Raw genomic sequence first — 23,204 nt, 5'->3', positions numbered from 1 at the left:
GGCGGGAAGAAGGGGGCGGGATCGCGCGTACGTCCCCGTTGCCTAGATACGGCGCGAAACAATTGTGACCCCTCCCCGTGACCTGTGGCTGGGTTTGTAGCGTGATCTCGAGGAGCCGCCGTTGGCCCACATTTCCAGTGAATCAGGAGGAGCGGGTAAGAGCTGCCCCAACAGCCCCGGTCCCCCTTCAGGAGCCACCCATGCTCTCAGCTCCAGCTGCCTTTACGGCTACCCCGAAGCTGCGCCCCGTCCTCTGGAAAGTCCGAGCGCCGCAGTTTGACAGGTCTCTCTGCTCTGGCTTCCGGATCCTCCCCATTCCTAGGGAGGAGGAGGAGAAAGAGGAGGAGGGTTGGTTTCCTGGTGACCACTAAGCTTCCAGTCCAGGGAAGAAGTATCTGCATGGTACCGCCTTGCCGGAGTGCTTTTCTCTAAGGGGAGAGAGATTGGGGGCTGTTGTTGTTCAATTCATGTCCGACTTTTCATATCCCCATTTGGAGTTGTCAAAGATACCAGAGTGGCTAAGCCATTGCCTTCTCCAGCTCTTTTTACAGATGAGGAAGCTGGGTTAGGAGGGTTAAATGACTTGCCCATGGTTACATTTGAACTCAGAAAAATGCGTCTAGCTGACTCCAAGTTTTGCGGGGGATGTTGGGAAGTTCACAATCCTGCTTTATGATCCTTCCCCTCCTCAAATGACTGGGAGTCTTTAATACTTGCAGTCAGTCCCTAAACACACACACATACGCAACACACACCCGCGTGAAAGTCTCGCCTCCTCTCCCTTCTCTCCCCTCCCGTCCCCTCCCCGTCCCTCCCTCCTGCCCCGGGCCTCAGGATAATTAAAGCACCGAGGTAAATTATTCTCCTCCTAGAGCATTTAAAGCAGTGGGCCTCTTAATTATCTCAGAAGGACATTTTATTTTATTATTTTTCTTTTCAAAGCTTGGGTTGCTAAACTCCCGAAGAATCATGCCTCTTCCAGATACTATGTTCTGCTCTCAGCAGATTCATATTCCCCCGGAACTTCCAGATATCTTGAAACAGTTCACCAAAGCTGCTATTAGAACTCAGCCAACCGATGTATTGCAGTGGTCTGCAGGGTAAGCAGCGTCCGTGGCATTTAGAAACATCTGAAGTTGCGACTCCACTGCCTGGATTGAGTTTTTGTTTCTTTACTTTTTTTTTTTGTATGAAATCTTTAATATTTTGACAACTCACAAATCCCGTTAAGAAATGAGTACTCTGCTGTTGGAATCTTCCTTTTTCTTAAATTATTCGTAGTCAACAAGAGTTTTTATTCTGCCCAATGAATAACTTTCTTTGACAAGGGACCATTTCCCACTTTGTTCCTAATTTCCTATGAAGACAACTTTGGAAAGACCAGAGATGTCTACTGCTGGCTCTAACTCTTTCGGGAGAGAATCCTTACTGATTGGCTGCTCCATGACATGTGATAGGGTATGATTAAAACTGATCTCGAAGAGAGAATTTTACAAATCCCCTGAATTAGAGAAGTTGTGACAATGTTCCCGAGTTTTTTTGTTTGGGTTTTTTTTTTCAGGGTGATGTGAGATTTTTGTTAATCTCATAATTGTACTGTCATATGTCAAGATTACCGCTGTACATGGAAACGTAGTGTGGAGAACAGTTTTGAAGGAAGGGGATGGGGGGATCCTTTAACTTAGGGATCTCTGAATAGATAGATTTCAGAGGGGATGCATGACAGGATGAATTTTAAAAAATCATTCTTATAAATATTTCAATATGTAATTGGTTTCTTTTCTAATCATATATATATTTCATTTTCGGCATTTAGAAACATTATTCTACCAAGGGATTTCATAGGCTTCACCAGACTGTCCAAGGGATCATGATACAAAAGTTATGAACACCTGGTTTAGAGCCATTAATTTTTTTTCCCCTCTCCACCTCCTAAAGCTTCTGGAGGAAAGTGATCCCATTCCCTAATACTTTCGCTCTTCATCGCTTTGTTATAGATCCTTTCCCCTTATGCCTTATGTTGTCATAATTTCCTCCTCCAGTTCCCTTCAGTAGGTCAGGATGATGGGATTCAAAAGTTCAATGCCTCATTCTTTTTGTGATTCTTGGTGGGATTCTGCCCCAGTGATTTTGGGGATGGGGTGCTCCTCAACCTATAATTTCAGCAATTTAGGAAAACTTGGTGTGGTAACAGTATATATAAGTACTTATTTGTAATTTTTAGTCTTAGAGATGCTCAGAAGTACTTAGAAGTTTAGGCAAGTTTCTGGTCAGTCAAATAGCTAGTCACTTGTGTCAAAAACTAACCTGAAGAATGGCCCTGTTATCCAAATATTTTATTATTTATACTTATATAGTCATTTCCCTGTGGGTGACGATAAGAACAAACAAACGAAAACACTTTTATAGAATGGCTCTATCCTGGTAGGGTTTCTGTGATAGTCATAATAGACAATAGGGTTTTAAACTTTTTTATTCATGTTGTTCCTGAGATTGTTTTCTTGTTTATTTTTCCCATTTCAAAGAGTGAAAATAGATAATGCTAAATCACTAGATCAAAATCAGTGTTCCCTGACCAGGAAGCTCATTTTCCCCCATATCTAAGAATTACTGTCTGATCATTGATTTATATCGAATACTGGACTAGATGTTACTAAACTATGTCTTTTTTATTCATTGATAAATGGGACCTAAAGAATCTCCAAATGGAACTATGTATATATGTGGTTTAAACCTTACTTTATTTTTGATGAGTACTTTATGCTGTAATTGGTATAGGCAATTAAAACAATTTTACAATACTTAATGAGTTGGAGGGTTAGTGTTATGAAAGTTCACCCAAGCTGCATGTATCAGAGGCAGGACAAGTTTTCCCATCTTCAAGGCAAGGCCTTTTATTCATTTATACAAGTTGGCTCTCAAATCTTCTAAAGGTTTTCTTAAAGTATTAATTCTAAGGGTTATTATCTAGTTTAGTCCCCTTATCCAAAAACTTACATTGTTTTAGTTCTAATGACTGTATTCAGCTACACTTAGAGATAGCTGAACCTCCTTTCAAACTTAACTTTCATTTAAAATGTTAAATTAAGAAATGTATAATCCTTAACACTGACTTCTTTTAGGCACAGTTTTAGTTTTGGGGTAAACTTAAAAGACTTAAATATTACTCTGTGGCTGTTTCTTGACAGAAGTTTCTAATATCATGTTCTTCTACAACAGCATTTCAGATGAGGGAGAATCAAAATAATTTCATACTTCTCCATTAGCTAAGCTTGCCTATTCTATTTTAAAAGTCCTTATAAAAAAGCTAGTGTTATTTTCGGTTTCAATTTGTCATTAAAAATTATACAAATTCTGGTTTTGTCCTTTGTTCTTCCACTAAAAATTAAGTTATATAAATATAAAATAATATAAGCATATTATATTATAAATAATATGTAAAATTCCTGTCCATGTTGGAAAAAAGTTATGTTTTAAAGCTCAATATGATGTAAGATTGCATCACCTTGGAGTCTATTCTTTTAGGTAATGCCATTGTGAGACACTGGTGGACTAAAGGACATATATATCTCACAATACTCTTAAACCTTTGATTGATGAAGTCATAAAGGATGACTTTTGATGTCTTTACTGATATACCAGAGAGGAGGATATCTGAGCATAAATTGCTAGTATTTGTAGGTATTATTGGTGACTGATTTCACAAATTACGTTTGGTAAAATCTATGAAAGAACAAAAAGCCCTAAATAAAAACATTCTATCACAAAAATAGGCACACATCTTTAAATCATCTTTGTAACAGAATTTTTCAGGCCCTATTCATTTACCAATATTAGTCTTTTTCTTCCCTTCTGTTGGAGTCAGAAGGCCTAAGGTCATGACTCATCTCTGCTGTTTACCTGGATAACCTTAGTTAATTCATTTAACTTATTTAACTCCTCTGGAATTTATCATACTGTAAAAGAGGGACTGTTAATTACTATATTGATGAACTCACAGGATTGTTATCAGAACCAAATGAACTCATGTATGTAAAGTGCTTTGAAAACCTCAAAGCACTACATAAAATGCAAATATTTTTATTCCTCTTGTTAGGAAAGCTGTTTAGGAAAAAAAGTAGGATCCTAGAAGATCATGATTACCTAACGTTACCTAAATTCCATGAGGTTTTCTTGGGTTACACCACAAGATAAGATTATTTTAGAATGGGTACTCTTTTCAAGATACTTGAGTCTAATGGGAAGAGCACTAAAATGAGTTAGGTTCAAGAAATCAGCTGCCACTACTACATGTAAAGCAGAAATACTGTCCTGCCTATTCAAGTCAACTTGAGAACTGGACTAGGAATGAGTCTTGGATCCTTGCTAAGGCAAAGTGGGGTCTGTGAAATTCCAGGCTGTGGTTGGGGGCTTGCCACATTGAAGGTTTTGCTGGGTGAAGATAGTTCTTCCAGCATATTTGAGACTCCTTTCCAGCTACCACTCTTCCTTTCACCAGAGGGGGGAAAAACCCATCTTTCTTTTAAAAAAAAGGGGGGGTTCCAAAGGATAGCCAAAAAAGCCATCTCTTACCTGCACAAACTTAATAGTAATGGTAGCTAGTGTTATAATCGCCTTTACTTTACCACTCATCATGCTATCCAGAGCCTGGCTACCAATTTTCCCAGTTGTCCGAGTTCATTCTTTGAGTCCACTGAGAAGTTTCCAACTTGAGTTCCTATTTTTTTATAAAGGTAAAAATGGAAGGTGTTGAAGGGAAATGATGGAGAGTTACAATTAAAAGAATGAGGAAGGGCAGGTAGATTAGATGTCTTCCTCAACACAGCAGACCCACCCAGCTCATTAGCCCCCTGGCCTTGTGGTAATTAGTACATCAACAGGAAACCTGCTTTGAGGCTACAATGAAATGAAAATGATAAGAATGGGAAATTTGTTATTAACATATTAGTATTTTTTTTACTTCAGGAAAAGGGGAAAAAATAGAAATTAAAAAAACAACAGTGTGATTGCTTGAAAACTGTAATAAAATCCCTGCAAAAACTTCTCTCTCTCATATCTCTATCACAAAACCCAAAATATAACTTATTTTTATTTATTTATTTTTTTAAATCCTTACCTTCTGTCTTGGAATTAATACTTTAGATCAGAAATGCCAACCAAATGGCCTGTCAGCTACATGAGGCCCACAATACTTCTGAGTATAGCCTGAACCCAGATTAAAATGTAATTAGGAAATATTTACTAAAACCAATAAAATGCATTGGAACAGATACTACATTTTATAACTAAAATTTAATATATGGTATATAAGGTTCCTTAGGTATCATTTAGGTAGCCTGCTTCTATTTGAGTTGAACACTTATTTGAATTTAGCTTTAAATTGATGCTAGAATCTGAATGAAAAGTTTTAGCTACTTTTTTTGACTATCATTGCATTTTAATCAGTAATTTACATTACCAAAGTAAGCACTCACAACATTGTTTTAAGAAACTACTCCATTTATGGTATATGAACATTCTACTTTCCTTTACTTCTAGGTATTTTTCAGCTTTGTCCAGAGGAGATCCCCTTCCTGTAAAGGAGAGAGTTGAAATGCCAGTGGCTACCCAGAGGACAGATACAGGATTGACAAGAGGACTCCTTAAAATTTTACATAAACAGGTACAAAATAACCTGTTCTATTCCAACCAACAACTAATTAACAGCCCCTCCCACATACCTTTTTTAAAAAAATCTACATAAGTATAGCATCTCTGCATTGTAGCTCAAACACCATTTCTATGGTTTACCCACCCAAGTATACTATAAGTTGTTGATGCCAACAGGAAACACTAATGAGTTCTATTTTTACATTCAACAAATTTTAAAAGTTTATTTGAAGAGGAGGCACATGTAATAATAAATAATTACTTCATGTGTCTCAAGCTTTTATGATTGACTTTTAGGTTTCCTTAAGTGAGATTACTCATTATCACCTAAATCTTTTATTATCATGAATTAGTTCATGTATTAAATACTTAATCTTGTTCTATTTCAGTGTTTTTTCCCCTGAATAAAGTTAGACATCTTTTAAATTATTTAATCCTTTAAACTCTAGAACCATGTTTCCAGTCTTGACTAAAAAAAGAACAACAACCATAGATATTTAAAAAGAAATTATTTAGGAGTTAGTCTCTAGAGCAGAAATTTTCAAATCTTTATTTTTGTCTTACAATGTGTTTTTCTTCCAGGAAGGAAAAATTGTTTTAATGCTTCATTGATAATAGTAAAGACAGGGTTGTATGTAACCCTTGTGGCTCAGCACCTTTCCAAGCTCTCCGGGCTTATACAAATTAAACCCAATTTTCAGGGAGGGGGAGATTTAAAAAATCACATTTATTTTATAAATGTTGTTTTCCATCAGAAAAACTTAGCATCTCCTTTGGGGGGGCCACATTTTTTGCAACTTTGGCATATGTCACTCAATTTGTTTTCAGAGAATAGGTAGTTACTTCATAGGTATAGAGATTATCAAATAAACAGTGAACAATTTTTCTTCCCTAATGCATTTCAATTTATGAAGAATCTTTTTGTGGAAATGTTATCAAAGAGTGAAACACAGCTTCTGTAATTATGATTAACTGACCTTTGCATCTGAAATTTTAGGACGTGAGAATCTGAATTTCAGAAGTAATTCCTTCTTACATCTATTAAAATATTTTTCTTTTGAGAAATAGAGGTTGAATTGTGGGAATAAGAATGCTTTTTGTAACCCTGGGAAAATTACTTCATCCCTAATGGTTTCAATTCCCTCCCCATAGCAAAGGCAGTTGAATTGAATCATCTGCAGTGTCCCAGTTTTAAATCTTATCTTAATGACATACATACTTATGAATTTATTTTAATTTTTTGACACGGGAAATAGAACTCAATTTTCCCAGAGTACTTGAAACATACAATGCCAATAATGATTCTTATATTTAAAAATTCTTTCTATCCAATTCTATACTAGCTTACCTTTTCATTTATATTTCTTAAAGCTTGCTTACAAAAAAATAGTGGACTTAAGAGAACTTCAGCAGAAGTGGAAAACTTTGTGCTTGCCAATGGAAAAACTAAAATTCATTCTCAAAATGGATCCTGTTGAAGACAAAGTAGAGTGGATGAAATTTTTAGCACTTGGCTGTAGTGCTCTTGGTGGGGTAGGTAATCTACAAAAAACATCTTAATAACTTTGTATAAGGTAGCCAAAAGGGAGGGAGAAGAGAAAAAGGAATGAGCATTTCTATAACACCCATTATATGTCAGACACTGTGCTCAATGTTTTACAATGATTATCTCGGTTGATGCCCACAGCAACTCTGAAGGGGGACCCAGTGCTTTATTTCCATTTCTACAATTGAGGAAACTAAAGCAAACAGAGGCTAGGTCACCTGCTCAGGGTAAAACGCCACATAAAGGTCTGATTTGAACTCTGGTCTTCTTGACTCTAAGACACTGTACTACCTAGCTGCCTCTACACATTTCTAAAACATCAAAAACATCTCTAAAAATTAATTTATGGCTTTGAATAACTGAAGCCATATAAGCATTTTGACCACTTTGGTAATTATGTTCTTGATGTATAATTTTCAGTTTCTAGTTTATTTCCATCACTTTATAGCCCTACTCTGATGTGTCTTCTTGTAGAATGGCTGAGACTTGGTTTATTCAAAGACCATGACAGGTCCTTCAAATGTAAGTCCAGTGACATATATCTTAAAGTTATTTGTCTCTGACTTCAAGGGCCAGCGTAGCTAAATTTGGAGAGTTTCTGGATGGATTGGCCCTAGGGTGATACACTTTATTTTGGCTATGGCAACCCTTGGCTCTATCAGGATTGTACTCTCCAGTGAGGAAGGGAAGTATCTGTACTAATAAAATCGCAGGTCATTTTTAAGTATTGAAGAGTGTATGGGATCAGCTAGGTGACTAAATGAATAGAAAGCGAGGTTTGGAGAAGGAGATCCTGGGTTCAAATCTTACCTCAGATACTTCCTTGCTGTGTGATCCTGGGCAAGTCACTTAATCATCCCAAGTGTCTAGCCCTCACCACTCTTCTGTAAAAGTTAAAATTAAATCTTAATAAAAATATATTTTATGAAAGTTTATTAAAGATAATTAGAAATCAAGGAATAATGAGGATGCAAAATACAAACCATGTGACCATGGCTGGTTAGCTATTTTTAGCCATCCTCACTCACCACCATCACTGCTGATTCTACATCAGAGCGAGGGAGCCTCCAAAGCCCACACCCTTTATCCGCTGTCTACAGGAAGTACATAATGACAGGAAGTCAGTGGGCTCTTGGGATATGTAGTTCTTTTTTTAGGGTAACAGATTTTCAATCATACATTCCCCCCGAGACCCGCAGAAGACTAGTCTCTCCAGTGGGTCTTGTAAACATACCAACTTTGAAATTGCAATAATTTGAGGATAAGAGCAAAAGAGAACAAAACCAACAATTGCTAGGCACATTGACAAAACGCCAGTTAGGGGTCAGTCCCCTTTTGGCATAAGAGTATACATTCAAATTAAATGTTCAATCAACCTTCAGATCAATCAACCACACCCAAAATTCATTCTGGATCTTCTTGATATAGCTTGTGGTCTGTGGAGGCATCTTCATGGTGCCTTCTAAGAAGAGTTCATTTTCTGGATTTGGAGAGGTAGCATGTTTCTTAACCTAAAATTACTCTCAAAAAGAATTTAAAATTTGCAATTTAAAGTAATAATCATACACTTCTACCTTTGAACCAATAGATTCTAATATGGAAGGTTGTTTTTTTTTAAAGTATATGGTACAATCCTTTTAAATTCAGTGACATTAGTGAAATGTATTTTATAAAAATCAGAATACTGAATACAAAAAAAAGTAAAAAAAAAACACGATTACTGTTATACAGAAAGATTTAGTTTCCAGTGGTATGTGTACTAGTAATTAGGGGTAAAGTTCTTGCACATAATTTCCTAATCTTACCTTGCACATCTTGCCTAATCTATTTTTCATAATTTTGTAGAGGAAGCATAAAATAATACTTGAGCATCTTAATCAAATAAGCTACAATAAGTAATTTTAAAATGTCTTGCAATTGTTGCCTGTCATTTCATTTTATTATTATGCAAAACACACTTCCATATTGGTAATTATTGTAAGGGCACACTCATGGAACCAAAACTCCAAAATAAAACCAAAGATGCACTGATATGAAAGACAACTCCAACACTTTTTTCTCAATGTAGATAGGATCCCCCATCCTATATCTTTCAGGATTGTCTCAGCATTGCTGAGAGTAGCCAAGTTTTCACAGATAATCATCATCCAATATCGCTGTTATTGTGTACAAGGTTCTCCCAGTTCTGCAGGTTTTTCCAGTGTTTTCTGAAATCATCTTGCTTATCATTTCTTTTAGTACACTAGTATTCTATTACCAACATTTACCACATTTTGTTTAGCCATTCCCAAATGGACGGACATCACCTCAATTTCCAATTCTTTGTCACCACAAAAAGAGCTGCTCTAAATATTTTTGTACATGTAGGTCCTTTCCTCTTTCTTATTGTCTCTTAGGGATACAGACCCAGTAATGGTATTACTGGATCAAAGGATATGCACAGTTTTATAGTCCTTTGGACATAGTTCCAAACTGTCTTCCAGAATGGTTGGATCAGTTCACAACTCTACCAACAATGCATTAATGTCCCAATTTTGCCACATCCCCTCCAGCATTTACCATGTTCCTTTACTGCCATATTGATTAATCTAATAGGTATGAAGTGGTACCTCAGTGTTGTTTTAATTTGCATGTCTCTAATCAAGAGTGATTTAGAACATTTTTTTTTCATATGAATATTGATGGCTTTCATTTTTTCATCTGAAAATTGCTTATTCATATCCTTTGACCATTTGTCAATTGGAATGGCTTGCATTCTTATAAATTTGACTTAGTTCTCCATATATTTGAGAAATAAGACTTTTTTAGGAGAAATTTGTTATAAAAACTTCTTCCCAGTTGTTTGCCTTCTAATCTTGGTTACATTAGTTTTGTTCGTACAAAAGCTATATAATATAATCAAATTACTCATTTTATACTATATATCATTTTAAAGCATTTATTATATATATATTTTATATATGTATATATATACATATATACATATTATATATATATAAAAAGAAACAAAAGACATTCTCTGCCCTCAAATAGCTCACACTCTAATGAAGACCACAAACAAATACAGGATAAATAGAAAGTAAATTTGAGAGGGTAGGCCCTGGAATTTTTTAAAAAAAACTTTACCTTCCATCTTAGAATCAGAAGAGTGGTAAGGGCTAGACAATGGGGGTTAAGTGATTTGCCCAGGATCACACAGCTAAGAATGGTCTGAGGTCAGATTTGAACCCAGGACCTCCCATCTCTGGGCCTGGCTCTCAATCCACTGAGTCACCCAGCTGCCTCAGGCCCTGAAATTTAGAGAGAGATGGGAAGACTGGATTTTAGTTGAGACTCAAAAAAAGCCAGGAGACCAAAATGAAGAGGAAGGATGGAAAAGATGCCCAGAGCCGTGAGAAGGAATGTCTTAGTACGACAACCAGGAGGCTGGCATTGCTGAATAGAAGAGTATGGGGCAGGGAGAAAGTGTGAGGAGGCGAGAGGGGCAAGAGGCTTAAGTTATGAATGACTTTGAACACAGGCCAGAGTTCTTTACATTGGATTCGGGAAGTGGTGAAATGGCATTTGCTGGGGGGGCTGTGACCAGGCATGCATTTTTAGTAAAGGATTTTGGTGGCTACATGGACGGTAGATGAGAGTGGGGAGAGGCCCAAGGCAGTCCAGAGTCCAGGAGGGAGGATGATAAAGGGCCTGTACCACTACCAGTCACAGGAGAGAAGGAAGCACGAAGCTGCCAGGCCTTGGCAACAGATTGGGTAAAGGGAGTGAAGGAATCTGGGATGACTCCTGCTCAGGAACCTGAGGGACTCAGAGGAGAGAATTGCCTTACACAACAATGGGGGCAGGAGGGGATAGGTAGCATTTAGGGGAAAGCTGTTGAATTCCATTGTGGACAAGCTGAATTTAAAATGTCTTCTGAAATCCAATTTGAGATGTCTGAAAGGCAGCTGGAGATGTGAGACAGAATGAAGGTGAAGGTCAGCAGAAAGACTGGGGGAGGAATCATCAGCATTGAGATGATAATTAAATGCATGGGATATAGATCTAAATTACCAAGTGAGAGAAGAGGGCCCTGGTTAAATGGTCATCCTTCTAACTGGTACCCAGGCAACTTGTGTTTCGTGGATGTTCCCAAAAGAAGTTGGTGGGGAGGCCAGAAAGGAAGCTTTAGAAGCACTTGGCAAACTGGAATTGTAAGTGGCATGAGATGGAGAGAGATATTTGAGGTGATAGTGGGGCTAGTAAAAGATGACGCTTCATTAGGGTAGTATTACGAAGAAGATTATCTGTTCATGCATAGATGAGGTAGCTATGAAACTCGGTAGAAAAGCCAAAGGGGGTGCAGTTGTTGACATTGGCATTTGGTTGTTTCTGGCAAGTGGTTTATAATGTCAACTTGGACATGTGATAGAAAGTTCTGGTAAGTCTTCCTACATCCTTGTATTCTGTAAGTTTAGTTAACCCTTCTATCTACAAAAAAGAGAAGATCAAATTGTGCCGATGAAGCATCTCACTAAATATTATATGAAAGGACATAGACAAAGTGAATTCATTTCTTACAGGTAACTCTACACAAGTTATTTTAATAATCTGTAATTTTTAGTTATGGAATTTCAATTTTATCTTTAGTAATTAAAAAGTAAAACATTTTATACTTTAAATGCATGTCTCCCTTATTTTGAAAATCAAAAAGATACAAACAATGCTTTATGAATTTATTTTGGAAAAATATTCACCTACTTAAAATGTTAAAACACTAGATGGCAACATTTTGTCATGGATAGAGCTACACTATATTAACTGATGATTAATAATATATTTTTAATGCGTGATTCACGTGCAGTGAGTTAATAGAGAAGAGAGAAATGCTCAAATGTGTTCAGATTAGATTATGCTATTGAGGCATCTCACCAGATATCTGGAAGGAGAAACTTTTTAATGTTTTTGCAAACTTTACAGCAAAAGTTGACAAAATATCAGTAAATTATTGGTTTTTGAATACTGGGATTATATACATGTGGTAAGTTAAAGTTTTATATATGTCCAATACCTTTGCCTATCCCCAAATTATTTGTTTTTGTTATAATTAGATGAAATTTAGTAGAGATAAATACAAACATTGAGGTACCAAAAGAAAAGATGAAACAGCTGGTTTAGGCAGAAGTTTGAAAAAAATGGGAGTTTTTTCTAATGGACCTCAAACTACATCAGAATCCATAGTGTACTGTGGAAGAAAAAAAAAAAGCTAATCTGTTCTTGGACTGCATTGAGGAATGAGACCTCTCTTACAGGAATTAAGTGGCAACATTCTTTCTGTGCTCTGTTCTAGTTAGATCACATCTGTGTTCTGTTTTGGATAACACAGTTTAGGAAGGACAATGATAGGTTGAAGATAATTCAAAAAGACCCAGTTCTGGGTCACTGAAGGATTAACAGATGAACTTATACCCAAGCAACCTGTGTGTCTTGGATGCACAGAAAAGGATTGTTAAGGAGGCCAGAAAGGACAGTTTAGAAGCCCTTTGCAAACTGGAGTAGGAAGTGGTACCAGATGATTTGAGCTGGATATATACACGAGGTAGCATGAGACTCCAAAAGGGAACCGTGAGTATGAGGAATCAGGAGAAAAGCCAAAGGGAGGCATATTTACTGGTTTTCAAATATTTCTAAAGGCTGTCATATGGAAGATGAAGGATTAGATTTGTTTTCTTGGATCTGTCATGGGGCAGAGCTAGTTGCCAGAGGGTAAAGGTTCTGGAGAGGTAGATTCAGGCTGAGGTGAGGGAAAATATGCCGTCACTTAGAGCTATTCACAATGGAATGGGCTGGACTTCCTGGTTTAGGACATCAAGGCTCTCATTTGGGCTGTGCTGTGATAGGAATTCTTTTATTCTAGTTTAGACCAGTTGACCCCGGAAGTGTCCCTTCCAATTCTGTGATACGTTGCTAGCAATTATGTTTAAATAGTTTCTCTATGTATTTACAAATGTATATGGTTCCTCTCTGCCCATGAGTCTGAGTATATGCCATATACCTTGGAGCCATGTAAATCCAACTTGTTTGATGATAAGGCTTTTAAATGGTGTTTATACTCCTTCAGTTCACTAGTAAGGACACTAGTTATGCCACCACCTGGCTGAGGAAGTACGTCTATTTTTGGATGCCTTAACTCAGAAATGGTTGTTCTACATTTTAAAAATACAATTAAACTTTAAATATGTAAAAGCTGCTCTTAGCTTGCTGGCAGTAAACGGGCCGTGTGGTAGGCTGTAACCCCAACTAGAAAATGGTGACTCCAGCCTTATTTATATGGCGGCTAGAAGAGAGACACACGACACGCAGTGCACCGTGAGACTTTAGAGGCTGGTAACAATACTTCTCTCTCTCACTTGAGGGTAGCTAAATACTAACAGGCATGATCACCACAAACGTTATATTAAGAATATATATCCCTGCCCATCCTGCCCCATATTTCCTTCGAGGGTTTTCATGACAAGCGAGCAGAGCCACAGAGGGGGACTAAGCATGGACCAAGATCCAGCACCCCACATGTGGATGAGGCATGAGATTCTCCTCACATACGCCAAGCCTCCTGGTGGAAATAGGCTCCAGTTGCGGCAGGCGGCCCCTTAGAGAAGCCCGCTACTCTCCTGAGGGCGGAGCTAGAGGTACGATTGGAATCCATTACGCGCGTACTCCTGTTGGGGAGAGGGCAGGAAACAGCGTCTTTGAGGAGCACTCATTCTTCGTGGAAATGAGGTCGAGATGGCAAGAAATAGAGCGGGTTTTGTGTGTGGTGGGTATTTTAACTTTTCACGTAAGAAATTCATGCAATTGAGCTTGAGCTCCGGCTTCAGGCAGCTTCTAACCCGCTTCCCCCTCCATTTTATGGTCGTCCGTCTTGTAGAAGCCCACCTGCTCCAGAAGTCTTCTCTGCTAGGTTAGTTCATCTGCTGTTCATTTCAATAGAGTCGAGTTTTCTCAGAGGCCTCCCGGGTCATGGAGGAAGCACCAGTGCTCCGGTTTATAGTTCCATGAATCCTTGCAGCGTAAAAGGCACAGATACGTAGTATCCCTTTCTCTCTGACGGGTTACAGAAACAGCTTCTAGGAAAGGGGGTTTTCAGTGAGCTCCGTAATTTTTTTTTGCTGTTTTCATTATTGCTACTTTGAAATGATGACACGACATATGTGGTATAGTTACTTTTGACTGTGTGTATGAGCTCAATGTTCAAGTCTCTGCCTTAGATTTCCTGGCTCATAGCAAATTGGCTCCTTTGAGTATCATTCTGTTTCTTCAGACACTTTCAAATGGATTTGTCACGCCAACAGCTGACCTTGACTTCAATATATGGGATTTTCAACCTTGTAGAGCCTGTGTGGAAAATCATTATTTTTAATAGCTTCTCACCTGAAATACCTTATTGTTGGCACAAATTATTAGATACTATTTGACACGTGCTGGAACTATATCATGAGAGGAGATCTGAGTAATAGGCAGATTTAAATATGGAATAGAAACCACCAGCCCAAACAAATTGTAGTATCTGATGGTGATGGAATACTATTGCGACAAACCGGATGATTTCTTTAAGAACTGGGAAGACCTCCATGAACTGTTTGTGGAGTGAAATGAGCAGAACCAGGAGAACGGTGTACACAGAAAGTGAAACATTGTGGAACTATCAAGTGGGATAGACTTTGCTACTAACAGCCATACAGTGACCCAGGACAATTCTGAGGGACTTAACACTATCAACATCCAGAGAAAGAACTGTGGGAGAAGAAACACAGAAGAAAACAACATGATTAATCACTTGTTTATTTGGGTTTGTGATTTGGGGTTTTGGTTTTTAAGGATTACTCTATAACAAAAATGAATAATATGGATATAGGCATGGAGTGATAATACATGTATAACCCAGTGAAATTTCTTGTCAACTCTGGGAAGGCAGGAGGGAAGAGGGGAAGGAGACAACATGAATCATGTAACCATGGGAAAAAATTTTTTTTAATTAAATGTAAAATTAAAAGAGAAGAAAAGAAACTACCTGTCCCTATACCTTCGTTCCTCATCTCCTGCACCCATCCATCTTCACCCAGGTCATTTTCTAGAATCTATTGTACCCCATGCCAACTGAGTACTTGGCCATAAACTGACTTGGAGATCAGGAATGAAACCTAATGAAAACTCTTGCCAAATCTTTTACTAGTTTATCTAGACACTAGATGGCAGTAGAATAGGCTCAGGAAAGTCAGACCTTTGTAAACCCTACAGGGGCAGGAGATCCACAAATCCAAATTCTACCACATGGGATTGTTGGCCTTTCCTGCTCTAATCTATCCTGAATCTTTCTTTCCTGCCCACATGTGAATCCCTGAAAGAAACCATGATCCCTTTTTGTACACGACCTCATACTTTGGTGCCATTTTCTCTAATATATCTTCTTTTCTGAGCTGAAGTATTCCATGGATTGCCAGCATCAAGAACAAGATTCTTTGTTTAATAATCATTCTCAGAAGTAAGAACAGTCAACTTCGACTTCTCTCTTTGTTCTCTCTTCTTTCCCCCCTTTGCACCTTCCCCCACCCCACCAGCAATATGACAGAAAAGCAAGTCAGTGAACCCACCTGCCTACACCATTGCTGGCTTGATGACAAGGTCTGTGCTGTCTGGGGAGCTGGGAAGAGCTTCCTCATCAGCCTGGCTGTAGGAGAATAACTATTACTGTGGTGTACAGTATTTGATCTACATCTTAGTACATTTTCTGAGTTGCATAAAGGTATTTTGTGTATTTCTTTGTTATAGAGGCCAAGTAAAATGGATGGGTAGGGGCAAATTCACATTATGTCAAAATTGCTTTCTGTATAATAGGTCTGTGGAACAATCCACTTCTGTAAAGTGAGCATTCTCTGCATTTGTGAAATGCCTAGCACAGTACCTGCCATTTATTTATTTAGCTAGCATTTATTTAGAATCTATAATGGTAGTTGTGGTGGGACTTATTATGCAAAATACCAATGAAGAGAGACAATTTTGATTTGCCAGAGTGGGTCAGGAAAGGCATTTTGGAAAAGGCTTTTGGAGTCAGATCTTGAAAAGATTGATAGAATTGCAACAGGCAGAAAGAGGACCGGTGGGTATTTGAGGCATAGGGAAGAAGGTGGAAGATAGCAGAGGCAGAAAAATAGAAAGATTAAAGAGAAGCAGTTTTAATCTTTTAAGTGTTCTAGAAGGTCTGACCAAAAACTCCATTGTGTTTTTTTTAAGGTAAGATCAATTTTACTAATATCGACTGCATTCTTTTATTTTATTCATTAATTTTAAAAAGTTTACAGCTTATAAGAGAAAAGCCCCCCATTCCTTGTTTTGCACTCATATCAACCATACTTGGGTTGGAGTTGAAGTTTTATTTTGGTTCATTGAAAGTTCTTTCAGAAAGCCTCCCCTTTTTTTTTGTGGGAGATAGGGAGTAGAAAGTGGGGAACCTTCCTGTTACAATTGTGAAGTTATGTAAAAGATCCAATTATGAACTTATGTAAAGGATTTGTTTACACACTTTCACTACTTAGTCAAGCATTTACAAAAAACACATGCCCAAAGGCCAGTGTCAAGTTTTTTTCTTGATGGGAAATTATACTATGACACAATTATTGGCCAAACAATTACTTTATGTCCCTTTTTGTTGTGTTAGGATTACTAGACTATTTGTCACAGTATCAATTATAGCTCTCATGTGGATGACAGAAAGTAAAAAAAAAAGTGTTTTTTTTTGCTTGTATCACATAAATGCAAAAAAAGATAGAATTATATAAATATGAGTAATACAAAACTGACTCCTATTTTTAGTGAATGTCACAAAAATAAAGCTTGGAAAAGGGAGAAAGGCTTCAAAAAAAGGTAAATCTCCAAAGCTGGAATTTGTGATACTAATAGATAAACACTTAAGTGGGGATATTTAATTGCACAAAATATCAGAAAAATAAAAAATATTAAGTTATGAACATAGTTAATGCTATTCTTCAACTACAAATAATCAATGAGAAAGATTTTTAAGTTTATTTTAGGACACATGAGAAATATCAAAGTCAGCTGACTGTTTACAGAATTAAAGACCACCATTTTAAACAGTTAAAGCTTCTCATCAATTAGAGTTTGCAATTTTAGTGTTGCAGAAGTTGCCTTGCAAATGTGGGTTATGTTACAGGTGATAACTCATTACTTTTTCTCTTCATTTTTATGATTCGTCCCTCACTATTTTCAATAGTCCAGAAAGGGATGTTTTTAGATCAATTATGTCCTGCTTTGACTTTTCTTTTCCCTTTTTTTCTAGTTCCATGATAAGGAATTTCAGTAAAATGCTTTTTCCCCTTTGTTGTAATAATTTAGTATGATATGATTCTGAATAATAAATTTAACTTTTTCCCCCTCCTCTTTGGTGATGTAATTTCCAGACATTACACAGTGCAATGAAGCAAGCTTGTGAAATTCTTACAGAAGATCCTGAAGGCGGACCTGCTCGCATCCCATTCGAAACTTTTTCTTTCATCTTCACTTATCTCTCAGGATTAGACCCCGATAGAACTGAGAAGGAAACTATCCTTTTCCTTAAAAATCTTGAGGAAACAGTGTAAGTATAAAGTGAATTTGGTTCTCTTTTATGCTAATGAATGTGGGAATCTATTAAATTTCAACTGCATAATCTTAAGTAATTTACTTTGTTACCCACTAATAATGAGACTGATAAAAAAGTTAAAGAAGCAATTTTGTAATTTTCTCTTGCACATAGAACAATTAAACAAAAATATTTGAAGATATCATCTCCTTGATCTGTAGTAAACTGCCAGTTTACTACACTGCCAGTATTCTGTTCAATTTGATTTACTCATAGGAGGAAGAAATTTTAACTCCCCAGTAAATAAAAATTCTCAATAAATTTACATTGATTCTTTTTTAAAAACCCTTATCATCTGTCTTAGAATCTATACTGTTTGTCAGTTCCAAGGCTAGGTGGTAAAGGCTAGGCAAATGGGGTTAAAGGAACTTGCCCAGAGTTCACACAGCTAGAAAGTATGTTTCTTTCTCATACAACTGAGACCAGATTTGAATCCAGCCAGGACCCTCCTGTGTCTAGGCCTGTCTTTAGATCCACTGAGCTACCTAGCTGCTGCTCTACATTGGTTCTTACAATGCAGTCCTTTGAATCAATTAAACTATATGTTAAAAATATAGACACAGCTAGATTTTTTGATAATAAAACAGAAACGGGACAAATCAATAAGATTTCTGGGATGTCAAATTAGGGCATGTGAACTTTGATAGATAGCCAAAAAGTATGGCATATTCCACATTCTAAGTGCTAGGGGGTGGGGGGAATGCTAATATGAAGTAATTTGTATGATGGACAATTATAATTCTTGCTCCAATGAGCTGATTTTGCTTCAGTTATATGGTGTAATTATATGCTTTTTGAGTATAGGATGCCTTGAAAACCAACCTTTTTAAATTGGAATTCAATAGGCCGAAAGAGTACGGGAAGTTATTGTAGGGTTAGAGAACAATGTGGAAAAAATGAAAAAAGATGTGCAGAGTGTATAGAAAAAAGTCAATAGTTCAGTTAGGTGTATGAAAATCATTGAAGTTAAACTAATCCCCTCAAGTTAAATAGTTTCACAGATCAGATTCCGTGATAATACCTTGTCTTTTATTGCCTGGTAAGCTGCAGAAATAACAACCTCTCAGTCTCAAAAAGTTATATATCAGGGAGCAGCTATGATGACTCAGTGGATTGAGAGTCAGGCCCAGAGATGGGAAGTCATAGATTCAAATCTGGCCTCAGACACTTCCCGGCTGTGTGACCCTGGGTGAGTCACTTAACCCCTATTGCCTAGCCCTTACCACTCTTCTGCCTTGGAACCAATACACAGTATTGATTCCAAGATGGAAGGTAAGGGTTTAAAAAAAAGTTATATATTACCTATTGCTAGTATCCTATATTTAAAGAGGAAGGAGGGACCCAGGTATATCACATGATAGAAACATTATAATTTAATTTTGAAACAGTAATTTTTATTGTGACTCTACTTTCTTGGAATTGTAGATAAAAAAATGCACTGCATCATCTGCATAGCTTAGTCCTTTAAGTTATTAAATTCCTTCTTTAACTTAGTTTGAATAAGCACGGTTTTCAGTTGCCCAGGGTTTATTGGCAGTGGCTGTTATCATTTACGTTTAGATATAAAATTAAATTCTTGATGTAATTTTTAATTTTTTAAGTATTTTTAACATTCTTTTTTAAAATTGAATTCCAAATTCTCTCTTTCCTTCCCACCCATTTCCCACCCACTGAAAAGGCAAGCAAAATGATATTAATTATATATGGGAGATCATGGAAAACATTTCCATATTGGCTGTTTAACAAAACAAACAAAAAAAGATGAGAAAATTCTGCTTTAGTTTGCACTCAGAGATCATCCATTCTGGAGGAGAACAGTTGTTCAAATCATAGTCCTTTGGAATTGTCTTGGATCATTGTATTGATCAGAGTAGCCAAGTCTTTCGCAATTGATTCTCATTACTGTATTCAATGATCTCCTGGTTCTGCTCACTTCATTTTGCATCAGCTCATATAGGCCTTGTCTTATATTTTCTGAAACCACCCTCTCATAATTTCTCAGAGCATAAGAGTATACAACTTGTTCAGCCATCCCCAGTTGATGAGCATCCTTTTAATTTCCAATTCTTTGTCACCACCAAAAGAGCTGCAATAAATATTTTTGCACAAATAGATCTTTCCCCCCTTTTTTTGTTCTCTTTGAGATATAGACTTAGTAGTGGTATTGCTGGGTCAGAGAATATGTCCAGTTTTATAGTCCTTTGGGCACTTTTCAGAATGGTTCTTCAGAATGATTAGTTGGTGTAATTTTTATATAAAATTAATTCCTGATTTTCTGCACCAATGGAATTGAGTAGCAGAGGCCATTTCAAATGATGGTTTAAATTATTTTTATTTAGCTTTGGAATATATTTAGTTGCTTTCATTTAAATAATAGGTTTGTCTGGTTCTACAAATACACAATATTTTAGAGAAAATGATGAAATCTAATTTGAAAGACTAGACTGGGAGAGCTAGGACACTGTCCATCTTTTGCCCGCTTAGTTGTTCCTGGATTTGTGGTCTTTTCCCTGCTCTCAAGGATTTCAATTCAGTTAAATTTAACAAGCATTCATAATCTGTGTGCAGAAAAAATACTGTGCTTAAACCTTTGTAAGATAAGAAATGGTCCTTACCCTCATGGAGCTCACAGTCTAGTTGGAGATAGGAAATGTATTTAAATAATAGTAGGATAAAACTACAAAATAAGTGAATCAGAGGCCAAGATAGACAGCTATGAAGTAGAGAAAGAATAATGGTAACACTGATAAGGTGGGTAGGAATAAATCGGGGTAGGAATAGATCAGAGAAGCCTCCTGGCAAGGTTGGCCTTTGAGTTGGTATTTCAAAGATAACTAAAATTCAGTAAGCTAAAAAGGTGAGGGAAGATATTAAAAGCTGAGACACCAGTGTGGAAAAGTAAAGGAAGGTAGAAGTGTAGTTATAGTATGTATAGGAAGTAGTATAGTTCGAGTTTGTGTGCAGTTTAGAATTACCCACAGGTAAAAAAAGCATAAAATTTACTAGAAAGGATTAGGTGATGTGCCACATTGATGGAGGGTTTTTAATTCCAGGCAAAGTAGTTTGAATTTTACCAAATTAAAAATAGGGACCCATTGAGGAAGGATCAGTTATATTTTTGGGCAAAGGAGATATTTCTGGCTACAACTGAGGGAAAACCTGTTAGGGGGCTATTAAAGTAGTGTAGGCATGTAATGATAAGGGTGGCAATGGAAACAAAGGAGAAGAGGGGGGTGTATGCAAGAGATAATGAAAAAGTGCAGGATTGACAAAGCTGCATAACTGGTTAAATAGGTGAGGTGAATGAAAGGAGAAGAATCAAAGAGAACATCAGAAATTTTGATCCTGGCAGACTTGGGATGATTTTGGTCCATACCTGTAGTATTGGGGGTACAACCAACACTTTACTGAAGGACCAGCAAGGCAGGCAGATCAGTGATTTCTCTGCAGCTCTGAAGTCTTAGAGAGTTTCCTTAGTACATGGAGGGGTCACATAGCCATGTGTCAGAGATAGAAACTGAGCCCAGGTCTTCCTCACTCCCAAGGCCAATCCAACCTAAATGACACCCATGTTGCTGCACTGTGTCTTAGATAATGAAGTAGACTTTGGAGGGGAAAGATGAATTTGGAAATTGGACTTTTAGCTCTAAATCTGTGATTCCGTGGTCTTAGGAGAGGTTGATAGGACAAATTAAATGACTAGAGTTAGAAACATTAAAATACGTGTCCCTGGTCACACAACTAATATCAAAATAAGATATAAGGGAGCAAATAAGAGTAGAGTATATGATTGTAATTAGCCGTGAAGTTTCAGCTGAGACTATTTACCATCAATTAAACCAACATTGAGAATTAGTAGATTATATTATATATATATATAGATATTATAGATATTTATATAATAATAAATTATGTTAGGGATAAGGGGCTTGAAAGGTAAATTCTGAAAATAGCAGATTATAGAGTTGAAGATGGTTATCTAGGGCAAGTGTGAAGCTAAATTGTGGGAGGTGGTGGACAGAGAGAACATGCAGGAAATGAAAAAGGGACCAGAAGTCAGGATGAAGTTGAAAAGCAGGGTTAGTAGTAGGGATGATCAGTAAAGCTTCTCTCAGTTATTTTCAGTCATGTCCCACTCTTTGTGACTCTATTTGGGGTTTTCTTGCCAAAGATACTGGAGAGGTTTTCCAGAGGAAACTGAGGCAAACAGGGTTAAGTGACTTGCCCAGGCACACAGCTGGTTAAAAGTGTCTGAAGCCAGATTTGAACTCAGGAAAATGAGTCTTCCTGACTCCAGGCCTGGCAATCCCACCACTGCACCACCTAGCTCTACCCAAAGTAAGGCTGCTCAGACTAAAGCAAAACTGAAGCAGATCTGTGCATTTTTCTTTTCAGAGCTTACTGGGCTTTTGTTGTTTGTGTTTTTTTTGTCAGCATTTCCCCCGGGGCTAGGCAAATAATTGTTTTCATTTATAAATTCCTTTCCTCCTATTCTGAGGCTATAGGCTTCAAATAGAAAATAATAACAGAGATAGATAATAATTAACAATTCTAATTCTAGAAAAGAATTTTAAAAAACATATATATTACATAATCATGTTAAAAGGAATTTGAAATAAAATTTATCATACATAAGCCACATAATTTTAAATATGTGTATGTAAATCATACCTATATGCATATATATTTATATACCTACATATATATTAACATAGGGCATCAAGGTGGTGCTAGGCCCTGCAGTCAGGAAGACTCTCATATTCCTGAGTTCAAATCTGTCCTCAAATATTTGCTAACTATGTGACCTTGAGCAAGCCACTTAATCCCATTTGCTCTTTGATACAAACAGCAGTATAATTTTACATAGTCATGTTACTTTCATGGATTTGTAAAGTCTAAATTTTGAAAAGAAAAAAATATTTTGACTTCAAAAGAAATATCTGGTTTTTCTGCTGTGGAAATATGAACACAATATGTCATTGAAAAGAAAAGGGTTACTGAGTAAATAAATGATCAACAATTATAAATATTTAGATAAAATTTTATATTTATATGTTATATGACAATAAAAAATATTTTTAAATTTCCCTGCTATAATAAAATATTAATGAATTGTATCTTTACTTATTTTTATTAGAGCCGATAGGAAAGAAGGCATGATAGGAGTTTCAGATTTCTTCATAGAAGACAAGAAGAAATTGCAATATCTTGCAATTTAAGAAGCAGACATATGGGACTAGTTCAGAGAAGAAAACTCTTTTAGTCAAATAGTGCTTATAAAAGCTTAGCACAAATACAGCTTTGCCTTAACCAGCAATACCGTGTACAGTGTGA

The 23,204-nt window shown here is 36.8% G+C and overlaps 1 protein-coding gene across 4 annotated transcripts; it reads left to right on the top strand.

The window, feature by feature from the left end:
* ROPN1L (rhophilin associated tail protein 1 like) lies at positions 1–23,187 on the top strand. 4 transcript variants are annotated; one of them, XM_007486821.3, is made up of 6 exons: positions 1–155; positions 943–1,100; positions 5,539–5,662; positions 7,021–7,182; positions 17,650–17,825; positions 23,008–23,187. In XM_007486821.3, the coding sequence occupies exons 2-6, from the start codon at positions 970–972 to the stop codon at positions 23,087–23,089; spliced, it is 675 nt and encodes a 224-aa protein (XP_007486883.1). In that variant the 5' UTR covers positions 1–155; positions 943–969; the 3' UTR covers positions 23,090–23,187. The 4 variants fall into 4 exon arrangements, with proteins under 4 accessions (XP_007486883.1, XP_007486884.1, XP_007486882.1 ...); XM_007486822.3 differs by having other exon boundaries at positions 144–283; XM_007486820.2 differs by lacking the exon at positions 1–155 and adding an exon at positions 180–402.
* Positions 23,188–23,204: the final 17 nt, after the last annotated feature.

This window comes from Monodelphis domestica, chromosome 3 (assembly GCF_027887165.1).
Source record: "Monodelphis domestica isolate mMonDom1 chromosome 3, mMonDom1.pri, whole genome shotgun sequence".
NCBI lineage: Eukaryota > Metazoa > Chordata > Mammalia > Didelphimorphia > Didelphidae > Monodelphis > Monodelphis domestica.
Note: the sequence above shows the minus strand (reverse complement) of the source record. Positions and strands in the feature narration are given on the sequence as shown.

Excerpts from the sequence above, each read along its gene's own strand:
- ROPN1L (XM_007486820.2), top strand. Across the intron at positions 7,183-17,649 it reads GCTGTAGTGCTCTTGGTGGG|ACATTACACAGTGCAATGAA; the intron begins GTAGGTAATCTA and ends TGTAATTTCCAG. Across the intron at positions 17,826-23,007 it reads AAAAATCTTGAGGAAACAGT|AGCCGATAGGAAAGAAGGCA; the intron begins GTAAGTATAAAG and ends TATTTTTATTAG.